Source organism: Gavialis gangeticus, unplaced genomic scaffold, assembly GCF_001723915.1.
Source record: "Gavialis gangeticus isolate Ggan-Ray unplaced genomic scaffold, GavGan_comp1, whole genome shotgun sequence".
In the NCBI taxonomy this organism is placed as follows: Eukaryota; Metazoa; Chordata; order Crocodylia; family Gavialidae; genus Gavialis; species Gavialis gangeticus.
The window spans coordinates 18,757,784-18,781,544 of record NW_017728993.1 but is presented as its reverse complement, the minus strand read 5'-3'; the positions used below and the strand labels follow the sequence as shown (position 1 = coordinate 18,781,544).

Genomic DNA, 23,761 nt, shown 5'->3' with positions numbered 1-23,761 from the left:
CTGGACTCATTTGAGTCCCGTTTCTCTTTTTGGGGTTTTTTGTTGTTCTCCCGCCCTGGCGGGGGGTCGGGCTAGAAGATCTACTAAGTCCCTTCCGACCCTTAATCTATGAATCTATGAATCTACTCCCTGTCTAGAATGTAAGACAAGTAACGAAGGAATCAAGTCGTCCTCCATGTTTTATACAGACCTGAACATTAGGGCTGTGAGAAGCTTCAGTCGCTGATTCGATTTGGAGATTTGGGCTGATTCGGTGGCCGAATCTCTGAATCTGAATCGAATGAGGAGACCTGTTAATCTCTCCGAATCGAATCAGAAGCCTCCGATTCGATTTGCAGAGATTCAGTGATTCGGCCATGGACACAGCTTTATATATTTTTCTACATACCTCAAGGTACCAGGAGCAGCCCGTGAATGCTGAGATGGCGGGGTGGATGGAGTATCCTATGGGAGTGTGGGGAGTGCCCCCACGTGTTTGGCGGTGGACCCAGAAGTGGACCAGAAGTACTTCCGGTCCACTTCTGAGTCTGCCGTGGAGTGTGCAGGGCACACCCCCTGCCCCTCCCGGCGACTGGTGCCTTCTGGGTCTTGGGGGACACCCAGGGTCCCTACATGGCTGATCACCGAGCCAGGGGGTGTGGAGGGGTGGGGTCCCCTACACGCTCAGCGGCAGACCCAGGAGTGGACTAGAACTACTTCCGGTCCACTTCCTGGTCTGCCGCTGAGCACAAGGGGCCCCCCTGTGCTCCGGTGAGATGCTCCATCTGCCCCACCATCTCAGTGTTCACAAGCTGTGCCTGATACCTCAAGGTATGTAGAAAAAACATTTAAAGCTGTGTCTATGGCCAGATTGCTGATTCTCTGAATCAGAATCAAATCTTCAGATTCAGATTCAGCTGAATTGAATTGGGACGTTGATTCAAATCAGCTAATCGAATCACTGTCCCCTGAATTGGGCTGAATCCAAATCGAATACGGCCCGCTTCACACACCCCTACTGAACATACTAACAAAGTGTAACAAGCAATAAACCAAACAGCCATGTTGTTACCCAACCCAGCTTTATAATGAACCATGAACTATTGATGCTTTTCTTAAAGCCACTCATCTTGGAGTCATGTGATTATATGAAAACCTCAATCTTGCACTTTTAAAAAGTAAGTTTTCTAGCCCTTGTGTTTGTGAAGGAAAAAACTTGAAAACACGAACTCTCCTGACACTAGTACCAGCATTCAAATAAAAACCCCACTATTTAGTATGATAAAAAAATCAGACACCTAAACAAATGTCATCGTTTTGGGGAGCCTGGTTTCTGATTTCTGAACACTTAGGGTTGGCAGTTTTGCCAAAAACAAACAAACGAAAAGGTTACTTGCAGTAACTTGTCCTTTGAGATGTGCTGCCAGTAGATATTTCACTTGTGGGTACTTGTGCATCCCCTAGGAGTAGAACTCTGTGCTCTTCCCGCTCTGGGCACACAGGGGGCTGGGCAATTCAGCCACCCCTCATTACCTTCAGTAACCAAAATACCCAGCCCTACATGCACTCTGATACAGTATGATGGTGGATTATAAAGGGAGCACATCTGCAAAAACACCTGTTACATTTTCTTTGAGTAACTATTTGCATATATTTCCAGTTCTGGAGACTCTCAAGCAGTGATTTAAGTACTGGCTTTCTAAAGACATCATTTGCTTGGGAAACTCTACATATAATAGGAATCTTATATACTGAGGACTAGTGGCAGCCCTACACATTTCCAAACTTGAAATATTTACAAAGGATGCAACTGAGGTCACTTGCAGTCAAGTAGAGGGAGTTTTTACTTGTATTAGGTGCCTACCAGTCACCTTGTTTATATTAAATAGGATAATCTTGGAATAAAAAGTACCGCACCCTTTATGCTTTTGACATGGGCTTCAACAATGTGTGAAAATGATCTAAAGATTTAGTTTTGTGCACATAAAAAGACAGTGTTCCAGCCACCTAAAGTACTGGGCTTTGTAGCACTTTGTCATAAGGGTTTTGGGAAGATGAACTGGTAAGTGTAAATGTATTGTTTCACGAGTACAAAATTCTACCTGTCTAGAAGAAACCTGGGGTGAAGCATGAATAACACTAGTTATGTGAAAAACTGCACAGGCTAGTCCCAATCTTTCTCTCACTCTTTTTGTCAAAGTAATAGGAAGCAGAAATGAGTTTTTCATAACAAGGAATCTCATGGAACATATGGCCATAGGTTTGAATAGTTTCATCAAACAAATGAAGACTAGATCTCACACTCATGAAAGAGAAGATGTAAATAGGTGCAAATACTTGCTTTAATCCCAATTAAGAATTTAAAGACCACTGGGTACACAAAAAATCTAAATTCTCCAGAAAGAGGTGATGGTATGCAGATACAACTGTGGAGTGCTCCTTAGCTCAATTTACCATTGCCAATATTTATTTAAAAGTATGTTGGGAACAGTGGACAGGAACAAAAAGTAGTTGTACTACTACTACTAAAGAGTAGTTGTACTAAAGAGTAGTAGTACAAGGAACAAAGAGTAGTTGTACTACTACTACTACGAAGAGTAGTTACAAGTCCTGCTGTGGAATTTATTAGTTTTCTGCATCCCAACAGGGGTACTGAGACCTTTATTGTGAAGTTAGTTAGGCAACTACACAGCCAATGTCTCGCAGTCACTGTGTCCAGTTTTGAGCCCCACACTTCAAGAAGGGTGTGGACAGTTTGGGAAGAGCCCACCACAGTGCAACAGAACTAATTAGGGGCCTAGGAAGCAAGTCTTAAGAGAAAAGGCTGAAAGAACTGGGGTTATTTAGCTTGGAGAAGAGAAGACTTTGGGGGAGGGGGTGGGGATTTGATAACAGTCTTCAAATACTAAGGGTGACTACAGAGAGAAAGGAAGTGGGTTTTTCTCTGTGGCCATAGAGGACAGGACATGGAGTAACGGCTTCAAATTTCACCAGGGGAAATTTAGGTTGGAGATTAGGAGGAACTTTCTGACTCTGAGGATGGTCAAGCCTTGGAAAAGACTCAAGAGAGACACTGTGGATCCTTGGAAGTTTTCGAGAGCAAGCTGGACAGACACTTAGCCAGGATGGTCTAGTCAGGGATGATCTTGCCTTGAGCGGGGGCTGGACTAGAACTTGTGAGGTCCCTTCTAGCCCTACCTTCCTGTGATTCTAAGTGCTATAAATAGAGATGCTCACTGGAAGAATATCTGTTAAGAATGTTTTTCTTCTTAGGAGAAAGTCCTTTATATTTTGTTGTGGACATTTTGTGAGATAAAGGTACAGGATCCCAAGGTCAGATATCTTGGTTTAACTTGACACACTCCTGGTACCATTCCAAGTACGAATTTAGTAAGCTTAAGTAGTCAGTCCAAAAACAGGGATTTTGGGAAATCTCATATTGTCAAATTTCTTGGCAGTATAAAAATTGGTAACAATAGTGTTGGTACTGGTGATTGTTTTCCTTTATGTTTCAGAACCAAATGAATACGTACAGGAGAGAAAAGGCTGCATTGAAGGGCCAGGTGCCAACATTGGTACCATTTCTTAGAGACAGTATTGTGGCTTGAATAACAATCTTACATATTTGATTGCCTGAGGGCAATACATTTCCTACCTTTCCTGGCTTTCTTACTTGAGTGCTTCAGCAGACAGCTCTTTGTGCCTTTATGTGTTGATTTTTGAGATTTACTCTGCTCGAGTTGACTATGAGGCACAGACTTATCCCTGCTCTTGTGAGTAGGTCTATCAAAAGTAGCTCTGTCAGAGGATGTCTTGAAATGAGTAGCCTTTCCCCCATTTAAGGCTCATAGAGGGAGCCTTAGACCACATAAAAGATGGATTCCTTTCATAGATAACTTCTTTTGAGGGATAGGTTGTTCACTTGGAAAACTCCAATCCCAGGCAGCATTTTCTGTTGCATGCAAACATACTGGAACTACAGAGAGTACACTGGACATGCAGAGCATCCTCCTGGCTGTAAAAGGCCATTCAGTGCAGTGCCTGACCAAGAATTCCCCAGATTTACAAACAGAGTATTTATGTCTGAGATGCCCTTCTCCTGGACAGAACAAACAGGATAAATGTACATTATTTATAGGCACACCTGCTGAAATCATGGGGATTTGTGTGAGGTGCAAGCATCTCCAGAGTTACAGTTTATTTCAAATAATAAGAAATTCATTAATAGTTATTGGTCATTTTAAACATACTAGTACATGAAAAAAGATCACGCCATAGAGGTATTAGGAGCTCCGGCCCTTGCTAGAAGTGCTGAGAAGATACTGTAAAGAGGGTCCTTGGATGGACCGTCCCAACAGTCTGTGCCTTGGGTGCACTGGCTACATACACACCTACAGGGCATGCATATGTGCGCAATTACTTAACGGAGATAGTCAGTAATGGGATTCACAGCCATTTAATTGACTTTATAGAAAAACAATCTAAAAGGATTTTTATACAAGTTCAAAGGATTAAGGTGCTCAGATACCACAGTGATGAGCACAATATAAAAATATGATGACAGATAGGTAGAGAGAGAGAATCAATAACATACACAGGACTGCTTTGGCAATTCAGTGTGATGTATTTACTTATCCAATTACCAAAACAGCAGGAGATCATTAAATCTTTCTAGTTAGGAGACACATCATTTGAACATCTTACAGTTACCAAGGCTCTTTACAGGTATTTTGATGTTATATTTTCTTCCCCTGAGAAAAACAAAATGTACAGAATTAATATTCTGGGGGGGGGAATAAAAAGCATCTCAGGGACCGTCAGTGCTAGAGTCAAGTTTCCCAGATTCCTCAAAGTATCCCTCTGTGGTCAGACAACATGCTCACTGCCTGAAATAAATATTTAATTGAATTGCAGCAGGCCTAGGAAAAAGGGGCTTTCCTGGCCAAGGGCACATGTTTAAACAGAATATTCTCATCCTGTGGACAGTGGAATTACTGTTTCTTGCTTGCCCATCACCCTGTTGGACTCCCCAAATGAAGCTGAATCCACTGGGCTATACTGGGGGGTTTTTTGTTTATAGCCCACACCTTCCCCCCCCCCCAACCAAATTAACTGGCAGAAATTGGAGCGTTCATTACGTGTGAGGAAATATGATATGAGCAGGTTCTGTAGTGGTGCTCAAATCCAGCCAGTGAGGTTGAAAATTTGGTGGTGCAGTATCCAAAACCTTTCTGAGCAGCCAGAATCATTCCAACACTCACTCACAAGACTCCTGATGCCCACGAAAAGGAATTTACATTTCAGCAACCTGAATTCTCGAGGTATCTGTCCAGTTTTGCTGTTGACTTCAACAGGCCCAGAACAGATCACCCGCTCTCTTTGTAGCTTCTACTCAAAAAAGCATCATGTCATGTTTTGCGAGCACCAGAATCACTGAAAAGAGTAAAACCATCAGGATGGCGCATACCTCAAGTGCAGAGCTGAATGTTCTGATCATAATTTTAAGTGGTCCTATGCATCTGAATTTGGGATCCTTCAGTTTGGTAGGGCTTAAACACCCAAGACGCAGGACAAACCAAAATACTATGCTCTTAATAAAAGCACTCAACGCTGGTCAGTTTGGGGAAGTTCACATACAACCAGAGTTCATTTCCAAACCCAAAGCACTTCTCGTTGTTTGATCTCATGCAAGTTTCTGAGTGGTTCCTAATACTACCATCGACAGCTGACTTTTTCAACTGAAAGCAAGAAAGGAACTGATGACCGTTACCAGCTGAAACCTCATGTAACTCCTGTTTGGAAAGTCTTGATCAGTGGTTGACAAATGTGTGCCCTATCAGTTCAACTGTTTTAAATAAATCTCTTGCTTGCAAGGCATGACATAGAAACTCTGATGTCATCTATAGAGGTAATTTTATATTGGAGAAAATAACCAATTTTAAATTAAGTCTTTTTAAAAACACTATTTTATGTAGTAAAAATATGAATGATTAAAACCAACTTGGAAATGTTACATAGGTCTCACAACAATTTTTCTACTCATGATTAAAAGTGCCATTAATCATGGGGAAACTGTAGCAGTCTCTTAAAACTTAAGCATGTTTATTCTTCTGAATATGTCCTTTTGCAATGAGGAGAGGATTTATTTCCTAAGGCTCAAAATGAAGGCAACATTTTAGGTCTATTTTAATGACTTGTTTTGGCTGTAGCACAACAGGCTCTGAAACACCTGTTGAGTGGTTACAGATTTAGCCAATGAAGGACAGAAGTGAAAAAAGTTTGTAAGTTCATTTACAAAAGTAACTTTAAAAAGTCAGCAGGATGATGAATTTAAAACATCTATTTGAAATTCAGATTACATGCCCTTTGGACAACTTCCGAATAGTTCAACTGTTGGGCCCACACCTAATCTGCTGGGTTTCTTGGTCTCCACTGTTTCATTGCGAGGGCTTTGCCTTGCAACAGCACAGTGTGGTCTCCAGTGATAAGAGCAGGCACACTGTAATTCAGCAGCGCACTGAGGCTATTATCCTGCGAAATGAGCAGAGACGCAGTTAGCCATTTTAGTGTGAAGTCAGGCAGAAGGCAAGGTAGAGTTGCACCTTGTACACTAACTCAATCAGAGATGCATAAGCATAACCATGCATCTTTGGTTCAGTTCGTGTACAAGGTGCAACTCTACCTTGCTTTGCCAGATCCATCCTGCAGGCATCCTTGCTTTAACTTCAGAGCCTGACTCTGAAGGCACTCAGGCATTAATACTCATGTCTGGCCCTGGAAGGGAATGCAAGGTGGAGGGTGCTCCTCCCTTTTTCACTTGGTATACTTCTGCAGCCATTAGGAGTAGTCTGTCCCTATGCCTACTGGGATCTTGATCAGCACCTAATTGCACTGGGTGCACTGTGTAATTTGGTTAGATGAAATGTAGTGTGGCTCCCCTTCAGGATGGAGAGATTTTTTTCCCTCCTGTTTATTTAAACTGCCGTTGGAACTGGCTAATTAAAAGGATTTAAAAATCTTAATACTCTAAACAGAGCAAACTGGTTCTGAATTATTAAGCAACATTTTAGATGCATTTGAATAACCTTAAGTGACTTAACCACCACCTGATCCTAAGCTATGGCTCAGATAAATAAATGTGAAATACTGTAGAAGTCTTAGCTTACTAAGGCCTCCAGATACTGTAAATAAAGAGCTTAAGTCTCCAGTATGTCTTAAAAAGAAGTACTCTCAAATAATTGGTTTCCCTTGCTGTACACTTAAAAAGGAAATGGAAAGAAGAAAAAGAAAAAGCCTGTGGGCTGTACTTTGATCTCAGGGGAAACTTGTGAGCACAGAATGAACCAGTACCCAAGTCCCTCCATGGCAATGGGGGTACTGCCCTGCTGGAAGGGCCGTCTTTAAAATGAGATGAACAACCAAGATCCTGATCACTTTGGTTAGTCACTAAAGGTACCACAATACTTTTGCAAGTACAAGGTGTTAATCCTGATCTCCTGGCCAAACTCCAAGATGGGTAATTTAATTCTGTGCACTTAACCCCTCGTCCATGGCAGTTTCGATTAGATATGGCATCTTTAGCTTTCTGTCCCTGAAGTGTTGTGAAAGACCAGCCCTGTAAAAGGGACTGGAACCTCTGCACACTTCTCCACCGGAGGGAGAAGGATTTGTCAGCACACACAACTGCAGATGGTTGTGGCTGGCAAACCGGCAAATATAACAGCAAGTACCTGGGGTGGCTTTCAAGGACAAAGAGGATTCACAGAAGGCCAAAAAGTGAATATGTACAGGAAGGAATGGCTGAATTATGTTCCTGCCTCTGGGGCCAACTTTGCTTGCTACTGTGCTGTTACATAGCTACTAAGCCAGAGGTGGCTGTAATTTAGTGGTGGATGCGGGGGGGAAAGGAACCATTAAAATGGGCAGGGTGTTATGCCCCTATGCACCATTTTGCAACACTTACAAAAGGACATTATTCTCCTTTAAAATGCCAAGTGTATGTAGTTATACACATACAGCGTTTGTTCATGTATCTCAAAACATTTTACTGGACTATATGCATTGCATTTACAGCATGGTATTAGCAAGCTAAGCCTTTACCAACAGCAGAGACATTTCAACACAAAACACCAATGTGGCAGGGGGGGAAATGTCCTCAAAAGGTATGAAGCAAAAATACAAACTGGGCCAGATTCAGTACCGTGAAATACACCTTGGAGCTTGGTACCTGGTTTGTCATGGGTACCTAGAAGAAAAGAGGTGGTTAATACCCACTCTCAGTGTTAGCAGAAGGACAGCATAGATGGTGAGTCCCAATAACAAGTCACTGCATGTACTTCAATGCTTTGGAATGTCACTGCTGCTTTTAAAACTACAAGTGGTGTCTAGAAAAGGTTAATCTGTGTATTTACTCATGTGTAGAAGTTTGTATTTACAGTAGGGTTATGATACCGACTTTAAGTTAGCCAAGGATATCTGTGTAAGCAATTGGAATACAGAACTAAGAACTAATGAATTCTTATTTACTGAGGAAGTAAAAATATTTCAACAACACTTTGCTGGGGCATCAGGATTAATGGCTTTAAAAAAGGGTATTCTGGAGAGAGTCTCAAAAATTTTTGTAAGACTATTTTTCTGTTGGAATATGAGGATGTCATTAAATCAAACCATTGTGTTTTGACTTTTGTATTATAATAATATGCCTACACACATACGCATATATATTACAATACAAAAGTCAAAATGGTAAAAGTTGAACAAAAATGTGTTTACCTTATCAAAACCAAATTTTCAGGAAAATGTCAGTTTTTCATTCAATTTGAGATCAAAGGAAATTTCCATAGAAGGAAATGCTGAGTTTTCACCAGTTCTGGTATTTTGCATCCAACCTACCCATTTCAAAAAGTGCACTGTATTCTAATTAGTGCACAGTATCTGCTTTAAACGTCTTATTTAAATCTAAGGGCCCAAACTGGCAAGGTGTTACACGCATCTGTTTGTATTCTGAACATCCCCAACCCCAGTGGTTTTAACAGGGAGTCTGGGATACTCCTCATCTGACATCATGATCTTGACACCTTGCAGTCTTCTTAATAAGACTATGCATTATGGCTGTAGTTACAATCCTCCTGAAACCTACACCGTAATGACTTTTTTTGTAGTCCCATCATTGTGGAACTGGACCCTTCAAATTGTTCCAAACCTGGGTAAATAGATGTAATTCAAACCTAGGTTCACTCTACGCAGTTAGCAAACCCAGGAGGATTACATATTTTTTCAGTTTTTGCTAGTGAGCACAACAGCACACATATTCATAAATACCCTCTGGCCCATCCCTGTGAATCATTTCTTATCGTGTTATTGTTAGGTCACAATAGATGAGAAGGATCACTGGGCCACTGGAATTTCTCACTTGGAGTGGATTCTATAGACAGAGAAGTGCAGCTTTATGTCTTTGCCACAGCATTTTCCTTTCCCTCACCTCAAAAATTGTTCTTTTAGTTTCACAGAATATTATGCACCTCACATTTACTCTAGCTCAGTTATTCACAAGCATTTTGAACCGAGAGACCACCGTCAACCTTCACCTTTTCCATGGACGACTGCACACTTACCAACTTTCCTTTAAAGACGCTATAAAAGTGCCTGGGACCCCACTGTAAACTGTGCACTGCTTTCCATGGCCTTTTTTTGATGCAGTTTGGGTATCATGGATTTAACTCACTGGATTGTTTCCGCAGCCTTGTAACAAAGCAGCTACAAAATCTGCAAGGGACTAAGATGTAGAGGAAACAATTCTTCGTGTAGTTCTGTGTCCACAAACTACCATCCCAGCCAGCAGGGTTTTCTTTTAAAAACAGGCAAAACAAATGTGAAAAGTTGCATAAAGCTGTTTTTTTTATTTTACATTTTGTTAAAACTGCAATAAAGGGTAGCTAGCAGGTGGGAGCCAGCAGGGACTAGCTGTGCACAGCCTATCAATGCAGCAACAATATTGCCTGGAGTGCAAAGGCTTTGTTTCTGTACTGTTACAAGGAAGCTGGAGGACGTGTAACATGGAAGACAGTTTTGGACTGCTTTTCTTTACTTTGGTTCCGCTGAAAATGAGATTACATGGCTATATGGAGTAAAGTTAATTAGCGATTAATGGGATTCCTCAAACTCCACTTCACTCTAGCTACAGTCTGGCCTCAGCAGTACTAAGAAACTTTCATTTTTGTTATTTAAATAGTAGAAAGATGAATGCAAGACTTGGAGTGACTCTCTCTCTACCTTGGACAGCAAATTCCCAAAGGGAATTAGGATTCCTAAAAGGGATTAGGACAATATACAAATTAACTTAAATATTTTTATGATTAAATTACACTAAAAAAGGTAATTACTAACAACATTATTTGTATGACAGTCATTAAATATTTGAAGGCTAACCTCCCAGAAGTAACCTGGTTAATCATAAAACTATGAAATTAAGTTTAAACAACAGAAAATGAATTCACTCCTAGAGAAGACTGATATACACTTAATCTGTAAACTAAGTAGAAAACTGCACATACGTCACAATCATCTCAAGTCTGATCACACATTCCTTTGCTACCACATCTCTGAAGTCTATGATTTATGGATACTATGTCAGAGAGAATTTAATACATTTTCTCTCTCAGATGCAATGAAAATGAGATGATTTGGCTTAGCATAGTATATTGCCATAATTATTTGCATTTATGAATCTTTACAGATGCATCTTATACTGTTCCACTTGAGAAAAAGTAACAGCCCTCAAATTTAGGGTACAAATATAGTCCAACCACACAGCACCACATTCATCATCTTTAACACAGTGATGGGAAAAAAATAGAGCTGTTGCCCAAATGAATGAATCAGTTGATAATGGCCAGTTAATCAACTATATCCTGACAAATTCACCCCCTTGCGACTATGTTTTAAGTGACAAGGAGACTGTTCAGTGAAACCAAATGGAAACAGACTTGATTAGAAGAGGACAGGGGTGCTCAACCTCTGGCCTGTGACCCAAATGCAGTCCACAGAGCCACACATATCCAGCCCACAGGGCTACCCATGGATCGGAAAATTTGGCAGCCAGGAAGTGATGGCAATAAATACGGTCACCTTCCCCACACTGCTAAATTCCCAAATCCCCAAGCCCTGCACAGTATGCCGGGGCCAGGTCAGGCCTCTCCCACCAGGCTGGATGGAGACAGGCCATGCCCCCTTCCCCGCACTGGTCTGGGCCATGCCCTGTTCCCTCGTGGGGCCAGGTCAAGCCCCCATTCCCCCCTGCAGGGCTGAGTCAAGACATCATCCCCTGATGGGGTCGAGTGATGCCCCCATGGGGCTGAGCCATGCCCCCTCCCCTCTCCTCCCAAGGGGCCAGTTTGGAGCCGAGATGCCCCCTGCCCCACTCCATGGGGCCCTACCATGACTGGCCTGTGCCAGATCAGGACCAGCAGCTGGATCCAGCCCCTGCCAGCCAAAAAAAGTTGAGTACCACTAGTATAGGACTGAAATCAGCACCTTCACAAAAAGGAAAAAATTATAATAAAGTCCAAGACAAATTTCTTACAAGCTCTCTCCCTACTTTCCACGAGGAGTCACAGAACATAGGGTTCACAGGTTAGTTAATTTTGAAGCCCCAACTAAGTGCCTGAAGACACGCTGATACCACTAACTTACCATGCCAGGCAGCTCTCTGCGTGCTACCTCTCAGATCAGAAGCAGCATGGCTGCCTTCGGTGCAGTGCTGCGGGCAGGCAGTTTAGCTCTACCTGCCCCCAGTTCATATAGAAAAAGCTGCTGTTGGGGAAAAAGGCTGGAAGGTTCAAAACATTTCTTTGTTTTGGGACCTCTCTGAAAACCATCCAAGACAGTTCTCTTCAGTAATCCTTAGAAGGTGTTGATCACAAATTCTGCCTTCTGAGAGAGATTTACCAGATCTCACCAGAATAGATGGTGCCCACCAGCCCATAAATTAACTCCTTTCCCTGTGTAACCTATTTAAGCTTTGCTGGCATGAAACTCGTTAAAAATTCAATAGTATTTTGGTTCTTTTGAGCCATCCTCAGAAGCTTCTGGGAAGTTTGGTCAAAGTCTTAGCATAAATAAATATACAGTTACAATATGGCATTATGTAAAATATATAAAGTTACACATTTCGCTAAATTTCATCAACGTGCTTACAACTAAAATAGTCCTTTCTAGTAAGTGTGGCCAATATGGCATGTGTAAGAACAAAGGCTGTGAAAGGACAATCCAGTCATCATCCCAACATACCACACCCCGTTTTGAAATGACTTCTCCATGAACAATCAAGTTTTGCAAGAAAGAGAAAGTTTCTAACAAGTTTCTAGTGGCTACTTCTCTGAAGAACAAAATGGCAACTTGAGGGATTGGTAAAGAGACCTGGAAGCTTATATAGCATACCTTTCATTTTGCATATGTTGATATTACCTGAAACCTTTACCATCTGGAAGATATTCAGCAGTCCTTGTAGAATAAATTGGGGGTCTTGGTGTAGTTCATAATGGACAGGTGTCTAAACCACAAAGCTCTCTATCACAACCTGTAATCAGAACCCTTGTTGGCAGCCTCCATAGATGTGCTAAGGACCAGCAGAAATTTAATAAATGTCTAGTAATAAGGAAAGGGCTGGTAACCAGTATTAGGGGCAGAGGAGGGATGTGTACACATACTGCCTGGATAATTTGTTTCTTAACATTCCTTCTCCTCACAGTTTTGAGGACTGGTTGCATGCTATTCTTGGGTGCATCCCTTTGTGGAACTGCCATTAGGCTGATACAATTTGTTCTGTGGTTAATTTTCAGACTTTTCTACATGTTGGCAAATATGGGATCCAAAGAAATTTCTCTCCCAACCGCTGAATCTGTTCCTTCTCTCTAACAATTTTAAAGATCACGAAAATAAGAGTGCAGCTGTGTCATTCTTAAAGTCTCTGAACTGTCTTCTGACAAGTTCCTCGATCAGAAACTTCTTCCTTTCTAAGTGCTACAAGGCAGTCGGATAGGTACAGTCTTGCTGAAAGTTGTCACAAGTCATCATAAATCAGGACAAGTCTTAAGATGATAAGCCTGTTAAGAACAAATATTTCTTCAAGTTTTGGGGCAGGTGCTGTAATTTAATAGGACTTTAATAAACTAGATACTAATCCTGAAGCAACAGATGGCTGTTACAAAATAGCACTGTAAACATGTTAGCTAATTCTTCTTAGCGAACTTCCTCCAGAGGTAGCAGAGAGGCAGGAAATGGTGAAACGTCCCAGTGACTGGGCTGCCCTGGTGAAAAAGGGCCATGCAGCTGACTGCAGAGTCCCCTGAAGATTCCCTAACATGTGCAATCTCCAGGTGCCACAGACCTAAACCTGCTCATTTGCAGGGCATGGGGGTGTATGACCAGTCATCTCTGCCTGGTGCAGCTTGCACTGCTATCTTTGTGGTCTTCCCCACCATCTGGGTCTGCACTAAACACAGAGATTAGGTCTGTGAGAAGTTATTTCTGAAGTAATATCAATGACACTACTAATGCAAACCAAGATGTGATGAAGCAGGCAATAAAGGAGGGATTTCTTCAAAGAAATCTAGTTTAGTCAAAGTACTTATGGCAGGTTTAAACACTGATGGTTCAAATTCAAGTTTGCTGGTTTAACAGTGGTGCTGATTACATGTCACTTGAAGTGGATGTCTCTAAGTCACTATAGGTATTATAGGTAGGATTTACAAATGATTATTTACTAGGTTCTGTGAATTACTTCATACGCAGATTAACAGTTTATCAGTGTGGGCTAAAATAGCTGATAATTTATTTATAGTTTAACATGGAGCCCTTTCTAATCACCTGATCAATCAAAACAAAACAATCACTTACAGGAAGATCAGAAGCACCAATCTTAATTTCTAGGAAAGAAGACAAAATCCATCTTGCTGTAGGAGTTTTTAGAATATTATGGGTGTCACTTTTTTTTAAACACAGGGAAGAAAAGATTTTGGGTCAGACTGGTTTGGGATGCCTATGCACAGTCCTCAATGAATCTGACCTGCACTGAATTTAGGTTTTTTTTAATCTTCCACTGACAGTTTGGATTTTTGGATGCAACTTTTATAAAACATGCCAACGTGTCAGGTTCTGACGTTCTTAACATCCTGGAGCAGGTCAGCGTCATAAGACACCAAGCCAAACCTTCCTCTGCTGTAACGTACTTGCCATCTTAATGCATACAACATTTTAGTAGTGTTTATTCATAAAAGGGACATTTACTTACGTCTCTCCTAGGGAAGGTACCCAGCAGCTTGTACTCCTCCCAAGGGTATCCCTTGGAAGCTACAAAATCAAAGACAACCTGCAGCTTACTGCTGGCCAGGAAACGGCGCTCAAAGAATTCTCCGCTGGGCGTTCGTATACGCAGTTTACTGACCGACTCGGTGCTCTCTTCCTTTGGTTCTGGAGGCAAGGACTGCTCTAGAGAGAGCCTGATGGCCTAGGGAAAGAAAAAGGACTATTGAGCTTCAATTTTAAATATTCAGTGAGAAGAACAGCAGGTCAGGGCTTTTTCCATTTTTTATTCTAGAAGTCCAAGAGGTGTCGTAGTACTCTAGAGCACTAGCAGCGCTTTATGTCTCAGTGACAAAACCACTTTATTCATTCCTTAATAACAGCCCACCAGACAACTAATTAAAATAAATCCCTCCTTTATAACACATATTATTAAATCTATAGTTTACTGCATGACAGGGATAGGTAACTTGATTGCCAGAAGGCTTAGAAAATGTTGATTGAGGGAATAATTGTCAAGTGGCCAATTTCTTTCTTAAGGGGTATAAATTAAAGCCATTAAAAGTATTTACAAAGATAAATGCACTTACTATTAAACTGCACTCCTCCTAGGCAAAATAACTGACCACTTAGAAAATGGAAACCCCTCTTCCACAGCAATTCAGAAGGAAAAAAGAAAACTACAAAACCAAAATGCTATGATGGGGCCATTTCTTCATTCTAATACATGGAAGACACCCAGGTATATACAGCAAAAAAGGCAAGTAAGCAGGAACAGGCACATTCACAAGATGATTAGCAGAGAAACGGGCAATGCAAAAAGGAGGGGGGAAATGGGAAGAGAGAGAGAGAAAGAAAGAGAGAGAAAGAGAGAGGACCAGAGGAGAAACAAAGGAGGAAAGGAAGGATGCTATCCAGACAGAGACATTTTAATGGATAGGCACACAGTTTTGCTATAACAACTATAGGAAGTCAGCCTATACATAATGGTTAAGCCAAGGGGCAGAGAGAGAAGTCTATGTAACCAAAAAAATATAAACAATGTATTTTAAAATGTAGGTATTTCAATTGTCTTCTTAATTTTCAAGAGTGCTAAATACTCTCAGCACCTGTTGATATCAGCAGGGTTCTAGGCAACTTCATAGCTGAGAAAACCAGGTCAAATTTATTCATCAGCTTAACCAAGGATTTAGGGATCTAACTTTAGGCACCTACTGGTGAAAACTAACAGTTACAGTGGAGATGGCATGGGGAAAACAAAGGCACAAAAACAGACATCACGTTCCCACTGATTTTCATGGAGAGTTAGACACTCTTTGCCATTTATGTCTTGAAAATCATCCCAAAATCATTTAACAGGAGGAACTGATGGGACAATCATATGAAAGATGGAACCGGGCAGAGAAAGTTACAAGAGCATTTAAACAATCTGCTTCTTATGCACAAACATCTGAGCAAATTACATCTCAGTATAAATTATTATATGTAGAGCTCTGTTCAGGCTTTGCAATCCCAGGCGCTGTCCTTATGAATTCAAAAGCTTTCTAACATCCTAATGGTTCGAGTTCATTTTTGTCTGTCTACTATAGGATTATATCTTAAATAGGTTTTATTTTCATCTTCTCTCTCTCCTTTCTCAACCACCTGCTTACTATCTTTCTGTTTTGACATTTCCCCACGCAGTATAACAACAGATGCTACATTATTTACTGAACCCGATCAATTATATTACAGAAAAAATAAACAACAGTAGCTCATTAGAGCTCTTTTCTTTGTGCAAAGAATACCTAGCTCCCCAAAGTAACTAGTCTCCAAGGCTTCAACATAAAATGACAATTTACAATGGATATGCCACACCAGTGAACCAGCTTAGAAAACAATTATGAGATGGATCATGTTAACAACTCTTAGATCTCTATAAGCAATGTGAATTTTGATGTTAAAAAGGATGTTCAAGATGTGAATAGATCAATAGCCAGATTTCAAATATATGGGTTGAACATAAAACCCCTTCTGTAAGCAAACCCTGTTGCAGAACAATAGACTAGAAGTAATCTTTATACTTGAACATAGGGAGCGTTAGTAAATAGCATTGTTAAAATTCCCTTTGTTTTGCTAAGCAAATAGATCTTTTTATTTTCGTTATTGCAGTTTGTATTAAAACAAGGAAGCCAGTTATAGTTAGAAACGTGGACCGGTTTTGCAGCTTTTCAGTAAGAAAACAGTTTCCAAAGGCTATTGTATTAGAAAAGGCAGGATAGTAGGTACAATACAGCAGAAGAGAATTACTGTTTCTATGCATGCAGGATTACTTGATGAAAGACAGAAGGAAGATGCACACTAATTACATAAATTAGAAGATAAGCAATCCAATTGCTGAAGTCTTATTGCTGCCACAATCCTGATTCATACGAGTTTGTTAGTAACTTCATCGAATTGCAAGCTATTAATTATTCACAACAGAATTCTTACACCCCTATTTTCTGCAATGCTCCTCTGCTTTCCCCTCTAATCACCTCTTAACTGGATTCCTGACCTGTGAAAGCAACAGGAGTTAAGAGCAGATCAAATGCTGCAGCATGGTGCAGGGAAAGGAGTGCATCTCTTCCAAGACACTAAATACTATAGTTCAGACTGAATAAACTATTCATGATGCAACACTGTTTAAAAGGTTCTTACATGCTCAGGTTCTTGGATGCAATTACCTTGGTCAGAAAGATGTATGCAAGGTGAATTGTTTACACAATTTGCTTATCAAGTTTATCTTAGAGAATAAAATATTACGTTGGTAGCTAACTTTTTGGCAGCTGTATAATGCAATTTTTCATACATCAGAAAAGTACACAAGACTGAAATGTCAAATATACATTTAAGTCACTTGAGGGGGAAAAAATGAAAGGATATGATTTACACAGGAATTTACCAGTTCCACAGACTTTAATCAAGAGGAAAATTAAATGAAAATATAATGCCAGATTTCAAATCTCTTTATAAGAGAGTCAGATCAAGTAAATTATATTAATGATCAGAAAAAGAGAGGTAAGTAAGAGCTGTTATATAAATGTATAGCATTATTAAACACGCTCCAAAAATATATGTACAGTGAATTAGGGGTGTGGAAAGTGGGCCTCATTCAATTTGGATTCAGATTCGGCCCAAATCAGGGACAGTGATTCAATTTGTTGATTCGGATCACTGCCCCGATTCGATTCGGCTGAACACAAATCTAAAGATTCGATGCTGATTCAGAGAATCAGTGATTCAGACACAGACACAGCTTTAAATGTATTTTCTACATATCTCGAGGTACCAGTGCGGCTTGTGAACGCTGCGATCCTGGGACAGATAGAAGCGTCCCACAGAAGTTTGAGGGGGGGTGGGCCATACATGCTTGGGGGTGAATCTAGAAGTGCACGAGAAGTACTTCAAGTCCACTTCCAGGTCCGCCAGGGAGCACGCTGGGGACCCCCCTCCATGCTCCTGTGGGACACTCCATGAGTCCCACCATCTCAGTGTTCATGAGCTGCCTGCTACCTAGAGGTATGTAGAAAAAACATTTAAAGCTGTGTCTACGTCTGAATCACCAAATCTTTCTGAATCGATTTGGAGAAATTAAATGCTCTGGTGCTCTGATTCGATTCAGATTCAGAGATTTGGCTACCAAATCGGGCCAAATCTCCGCCAAATTGAATCAGGGACTGAAGCTTTGCACAGTCCTATTGCAAATATGCCCTTGTTTATTATTAGCAAACAAGGTGCTAATGATGGGTGAAATCTTAAGCCCACCAAAGCCAAAAGCAAAACTCTCAATGACTTAAACAAGGCTAGGGATGCACTCCATAACTTGGTATGGTCATAGCACTTCTAATTTTAAAATCTTACTTGAGGATCTCAAAGCCCTTCTCAAACATTATCTAGGTTTGAAAATGGCTCTGTGAAGAAGGTAATGGACCACTGACAAATGGACCACTTCACAAGCCACTGACATACAGTGGTGCAAGGTAGCTGTTTAATGCATAGAGCAATGCTTATTTTTCCAGCATTCCTTATGGGCTGGTAGCCTGATGCACAGATTTCTGGGGGTTGGATATGGGGGAAGAAGGTTAATGTGCTGTTTCTTCTCTTATCACCAAGTTGGACTTTACTTGGAAATGAAGGAGGAAGACAGAAGTGGCCCTGTGCATAATCTTCACACTTGTTGCATGAGGCTACCTTGGCAAGAAGGAATGTATGGCAGAACTTCATGCTAAACCAGGAGCGGGCAATTATTTTGGGCAGAGGGCCGCTTACTGAGTTTTGGCAAGCCATCGAGGACTGCATGACAGGCAGCCCAGGGCAGATAAATATTAATTTTCTAAAGTTTTTAGGGGCCCCACGGGCTGGATAGAATGGACTGGTTACCCACATCCGGCCCCCGGGCCGCATTTTGCCCACCCCTGTGCTAAACAGTCTGGGAGGAGGGACTGCTTGTGAAATAGCCTACAATCTGCACAGGCTGTTTCCTTCGGAGAATGCCAAACAGGACACTTATAGGATAGCTGTATTGCAATAATCAAATTCCTGAGGGACTGAGTGGCTGAAACTGGGGATCCTTTGGGAAACATCAACACCGTGGTAGCATATTCTCAGCACCTTAATTTCCGCCCCACACTTCCGGAGGTGTCTCCAAACAAGCCCCCTGAGAGTTCAATGGCAACCTGCAGCTGCCCCCAAATCTGAGCCCAGCTCTTTCGGTCTGCCAAAAGCTTAACGATTGAAAAGTTAGGGAACAAAGTGTCCCTAGCTAATTTCCACAAGATGTGGTTTAGATTTCCACTCCAGGGTTCACCTGCACTATGGCTCGGTTCTGACAAGGTAGCATTCTGTTCCCATGAGATACTGCATCTTGGTGAGGGACCTGTTTTGTACCATGCTCAGGTGTGCATCAGTGTCTCTTACAGGGATGGTTTGCCTGGCATGGTGGCTGACTGGGTTTTCAAGGGATTAGCTATTGACTCACTAAGGGCTTCCCTGGCACAGATTTGTAAATACATTTGTGGTTGTGATTTAAAACGTGTATGTGTATGTTATTAGTAATTTATTTTTGCAACAATACTAAAGAATTAAGGCCACTCTTCTTGTTCATCTCTTATCCTTCTTTTCTGCACTTTAATTAATTTTGCATGCATCAACAGGCAAGGGACTTAATTCAGGACAGTTTTTGCCTCACTGTAACAGGGTTTTTGACTTCTAGTTGTTAACTTGGAGTCTGAGTGGAAACACTTTCCCATTTAATGTCTTAAGCCCAAAATCTAATGAGTCTGTTTAGACTCACTATTCTTTTAAAATAGGATTCTTTATCATTGTATTTGACCATTTAAAAATTGCATTATACATTCAAAGAAAATTGAGACTTGATCGACAGATCAATTTTTGGGCTTCTAAATTAAAAAGAAAAAACATCACTTGGAAGACAAACCAGTTATGCAGCTTGTTTGCTTATGATTTTTCCTACTCTCCATTATGCTTGACCAGAAAAAGAATTAAATAAATCCAAAAACTGAAAACCATCTGTGATGCTATGTTCAAAAAACAGAATCTCCAGAGACAAGGTTTCAGGATTTGGCTATAGGATTCTGTAATTTAGGGATCTATAAATATTAAAATCAAATCTCAGCTTTCCACTTAAAGTATGTATTTTTCCATACAAAGCAATAAAAACATAGGTGAAATAAAAGTGAAGTTTTTAAAGTGTCTGGTCAGTAGGGCTGAGAGATTTGTCATGATGATTTTTCTCTAAGAATGGCTGATTAAACATTTTTTGCTTTGCAGTTGCCTACAGTTAGCCTTTGAGACGCATAAATACAACCACTAGACAGCCCTTGGTTTTGGAGAGTAGTTGAACTGTATGAAGGTGGGTTCTTGATAATAAATGTATGAAATAATGCCATTTGGTCTACAACTGATAAAGCCAAGACCATCATAAGACTCCTCCTGGGTGTATACACTGAACTGGCCCTTGCGAAACAACTGGTGTAATATCTTGGTCTAATTCAACAGTTGTGGTAGAGCTGATAAAGCTAAATTAGAGGCTTAGAAACTCTTGCATTCTCATCTGAGATCTAATGCTCACACCCTCTGTGGCATTACTTTACCCATCAGCCACAATACTCCCCAGGTAACAAATGTGAATATTAATACTTACCTCTAGGAGGGTTGTGATGATTAACTGGTACAAGTGCTAATATTGACTAGCACACCACAAACTCCACTTTCTAAACAAATGACCTCACAATCACTTTGCGACAGAGGAAAACACTGTATCCATTTTACAAATGCAGGAACTAAGGCAAGATGCTTTTTACCAGTCCAAAGTAACTGGAAGAGCAGTAGATTACACAAGAAAGACTGGTTTGTAGAAAAGACACAGAGTTGACCAATGGAATAAAATGATTGAATCATACTAAATTTTCTAAAAACGATAAGAAATTGGAGAGTGTCCTGTGCATTTAATGCTCACACAAAAAATGCAGTCAACTTGGAACAAAGGTTACAGATTGCTTATCCCACCCCCAGCCCAAATCCCCAAAGTTGCCCCAGTGGGCTGACTGTCCCACCTCGCGCTCTTCTTCCTGTTCTTTTCGAATCTGTTCCAAACGAAACTGTTCTGCTATTTCTCTCTCTTGAGCTTCCCTCTATAAAAAGAAAGAAACAATAATCACAATTATACTCAAGTTATAGCTAACCCTGTTTGGTGACTTATTGTATTCTCTCACATACAACATCCCTTCAAATAACACATGCGCCTTGTTTTTAGAAGGCTAACTGTAGAATAAAAAGATTTTTCCAGAGTCGTGGCCAACCGTGTAACACAGTCCTCCAGGAAACACAGCGTATCTAGGAAATGTGGCATGTCAGGACTTCCTGGTGCCAGCAGTCTCACCCAGACTGTCTCCTGAGATGCCACACTTCTTGGCCACTCTGTGCTCCCAGACGGACTTACTCTATTCTGTGTCACACGAGATCAGGCCCCTCAGGTGAGTAGTGGCAGCACGGTGGTTAACGAAGACATTGCTTTCCCTCCCACAGGCTGCCAGCTCCCTGACGCATCCCCCCAGTGTGGCTCTGTCCATGGGAATTTGGCAGTGGGGCCCCTCCCTCCCGGAGCCCCATGGACCAAGTGAAAGTGCCAGACCCAGCTCATGAGCCAGATATGATTGACACTGGCTGCGTCTACATGAGCGGCGCACTGCACAGGTGTTACTGAGCAGTCATTTAGTACTTGCTTGTGCATAAGCAGCAAAAAGCTGGGAGCAGAAAAAAGCCTGGCAGGGGCTGCTGCACCCTGCCAGGCAGACCCCGGCTGTAGTCCCAGGTGGGGGTCAGGGGCTTAAAGCCCCCTCTCACCCTCTGCCCTATTCTTCCTGCCTAGCCCAGGGTCTGGCCACCCCACTTCCCCACTCCAGTGGTGAGTGGGGGAAAAGCCTGGCAGGGGCTGCTCCACCCCCAGCAGGCAGACCTGGCTGCAGTGTGGAGCCAGGTTTGCCAACCCTACCCTCCACCCCCTTCTCAGCCAGCTGGAGCAGTGATAGTGCTCTGGCTTGGGAGCAGAGGAGTGGGGCCAACCCTGCTCTATGGAGCAGACAGCGCAGCCCAGCCCAGGGCTAGGAAGCATGCTGGGATGCTGGGGGACTGAGAGTGAACTTGAACCAGGGAGGGGTCTGGGACAGAAGTTCCATAAACCGGTTTGACCTAAATCAGTTAAGTTTGATACTACATCTAACCAGGTTTATCTTAAACCTGTTTTGGCCATTTTGAAAGCGGTTTATGTGTGCTGAACTTCTATTATGTTACAAGCTTACACCAGTTTCTGATCACTTAAACCAGTTTGTGTATAACTTCTGTCCCTAGCCCACGTGGCTTATTGTACAGGCCTACAAAGGAAGAGGTATATTCCATTGTGCAGGACTGTACTCCAGTGACATGCAGAGCTGAAGCTGTGTGGTCCTCTGGATCAGGGTGAATTCAATCCATTTTGAGGAAATACATGTCCAATCACTCATGAAATTACTCAGTGCATTTTTTGGATTTCCTCATTAGGCACACACCTTGGCTCTATCAGCTTCAAGTGAAATGCGATAAGCTTCATCCTGTTCTCTCTTCACATTCTCTCTGGCTTCACGTTCATCCTAAAAGAAGAAAATTAATTAGCGAGCCAACATAATTATTTTACATTCACTGGCACTCTTTATACTATACATCTTATTAATATTTGGTTGCATTACTCAGTCAATCTCTGCTTGCAACACTGGCCTAAACATGTGTAAATGGCACAGATAAGGTTGCATTTAAACTGCTTTATTATAGATAACGATAGGTACATTATAGGTTTGGGAAAAGTTATCCTCAGAAAAAATAATTTATTCCAGAGCACAAGTTTTCTATTCAGTATCCACTTAAGTTCACGACATTGGCTAGTAATACCATTTTAGCCTACAGAGAAAGGCCCATTCCCAGTTCCTTACTCAGGCAAAAGTCCCATAACTTTCAACTGGATCTAACCCAGGTGCTTTACTATTAAATATATGTTGAAATAATGCAAATGCCTGACTCCTCACTGGGGTGGGCACAAACATATAAACATAGCAAAGAGACAACTGCTCCCCTTCAGGGCTTTCAATCTAAAGGGAAAGGATGGATATATGACAAACAAGTAATGAACCTAATGGAAACTCATATTTGCATTAATGATCCCGGCACAGCAAATAAAGACATTTACTGATGACGCTGGGACATACTGTCAGTTCAGAGGAAGATTGAAAGAACCGGAGGACCTAAGAGACTGGAATAATGCAAGGGATGCAATTTAATAGTATAAAAGCATAAAATCATGAATTTGTAGAGTAATAAACTGGAAGCTTATCAACTTGAAATGACAGAGGATGAGAAAGACCTTTGTGCATTAGTTGATTACAGAATTCATATAGGCCAACAGTATGATGCAGCCGTAGAAAAGACAAAAGTGATCCTGTATGCATCAGATGAGCTGTTTCCTTTAGAGACAGGGAAGTATTCATTCCATTGCACAAGGCCTCATCCAGAAGTCATAGTTTCATAGTTTCACAGTTTCTAGGGTTGGAAGGGACCTGAGCAGATCATCTAGTCCGACCCCCTGCCATGGCAGGAAGAGCACTGGGGTCAAATGACCCCAGTAAGGTGGTCATCCAACCTCCTCTTAAATACCCCCAGGGTGGGAGCCTGCACCACCTCACTTGGAAGCTGGTTCCAGACTCTAGCCGCCCTGACCGTGAAGTAGCGCCTCCTGATGTCCAACTTAAACCTTCCCTCCGCCAGCTTGTGACCATTGTTCCTGGTCACTCCTTGCGGCGCTCGGGGGAACAGGGACTCCCCCAGCGCCTGCTGATCCCCCCTAACCAGTTTATAACAGGCCACAAGATCCCCCCTCAGCCTTCTCTTTTGAAGGCTGAACAGGTTCAGGTCC

General features: G+C 41.7%; 1 protein-coding gene across 2 annotated transcripts in view; it reads right to left on the bottom strand.

The window, feature by feature from the left end:
* The window catches only part of FAF1 (Fas associated factor 1), a 338,217-nt gene that overhangs the window by 15,255 nt on the left and 299,201 nt on the right, over positions 1-23,761 (bottom strand). Inside the window, exons 16-19 of one of the 2 annotated variants that reach the window (XM_019501328.1) lie at positions 22,368-22,448; positions 20,877-20,954; positions 14,270-14,485; positions 9,854-10,286 (exon numbers count right to left, since the gene is read on the bottom strand). In XM_019501328.1, coding sequence (XP_019356873.1) covers positions 10,278-10,286; positions 14,270-14,485; positions 20,877-20,954; positions 22,368-22,448 — 384 coding nt within the window. In that variant the 3' untranslated portion in view covers positions 9,854-10,277. Of the gene's footprint in view, positions 1-9,853; positions 10,287-14,269; positions 14,486-20,876; positions 20,955-22,367; positions 22,449-23,761 lie in introns of those variants that run through there. The other variant, XM_019501327.1, reaches the window with a different exon arrangement.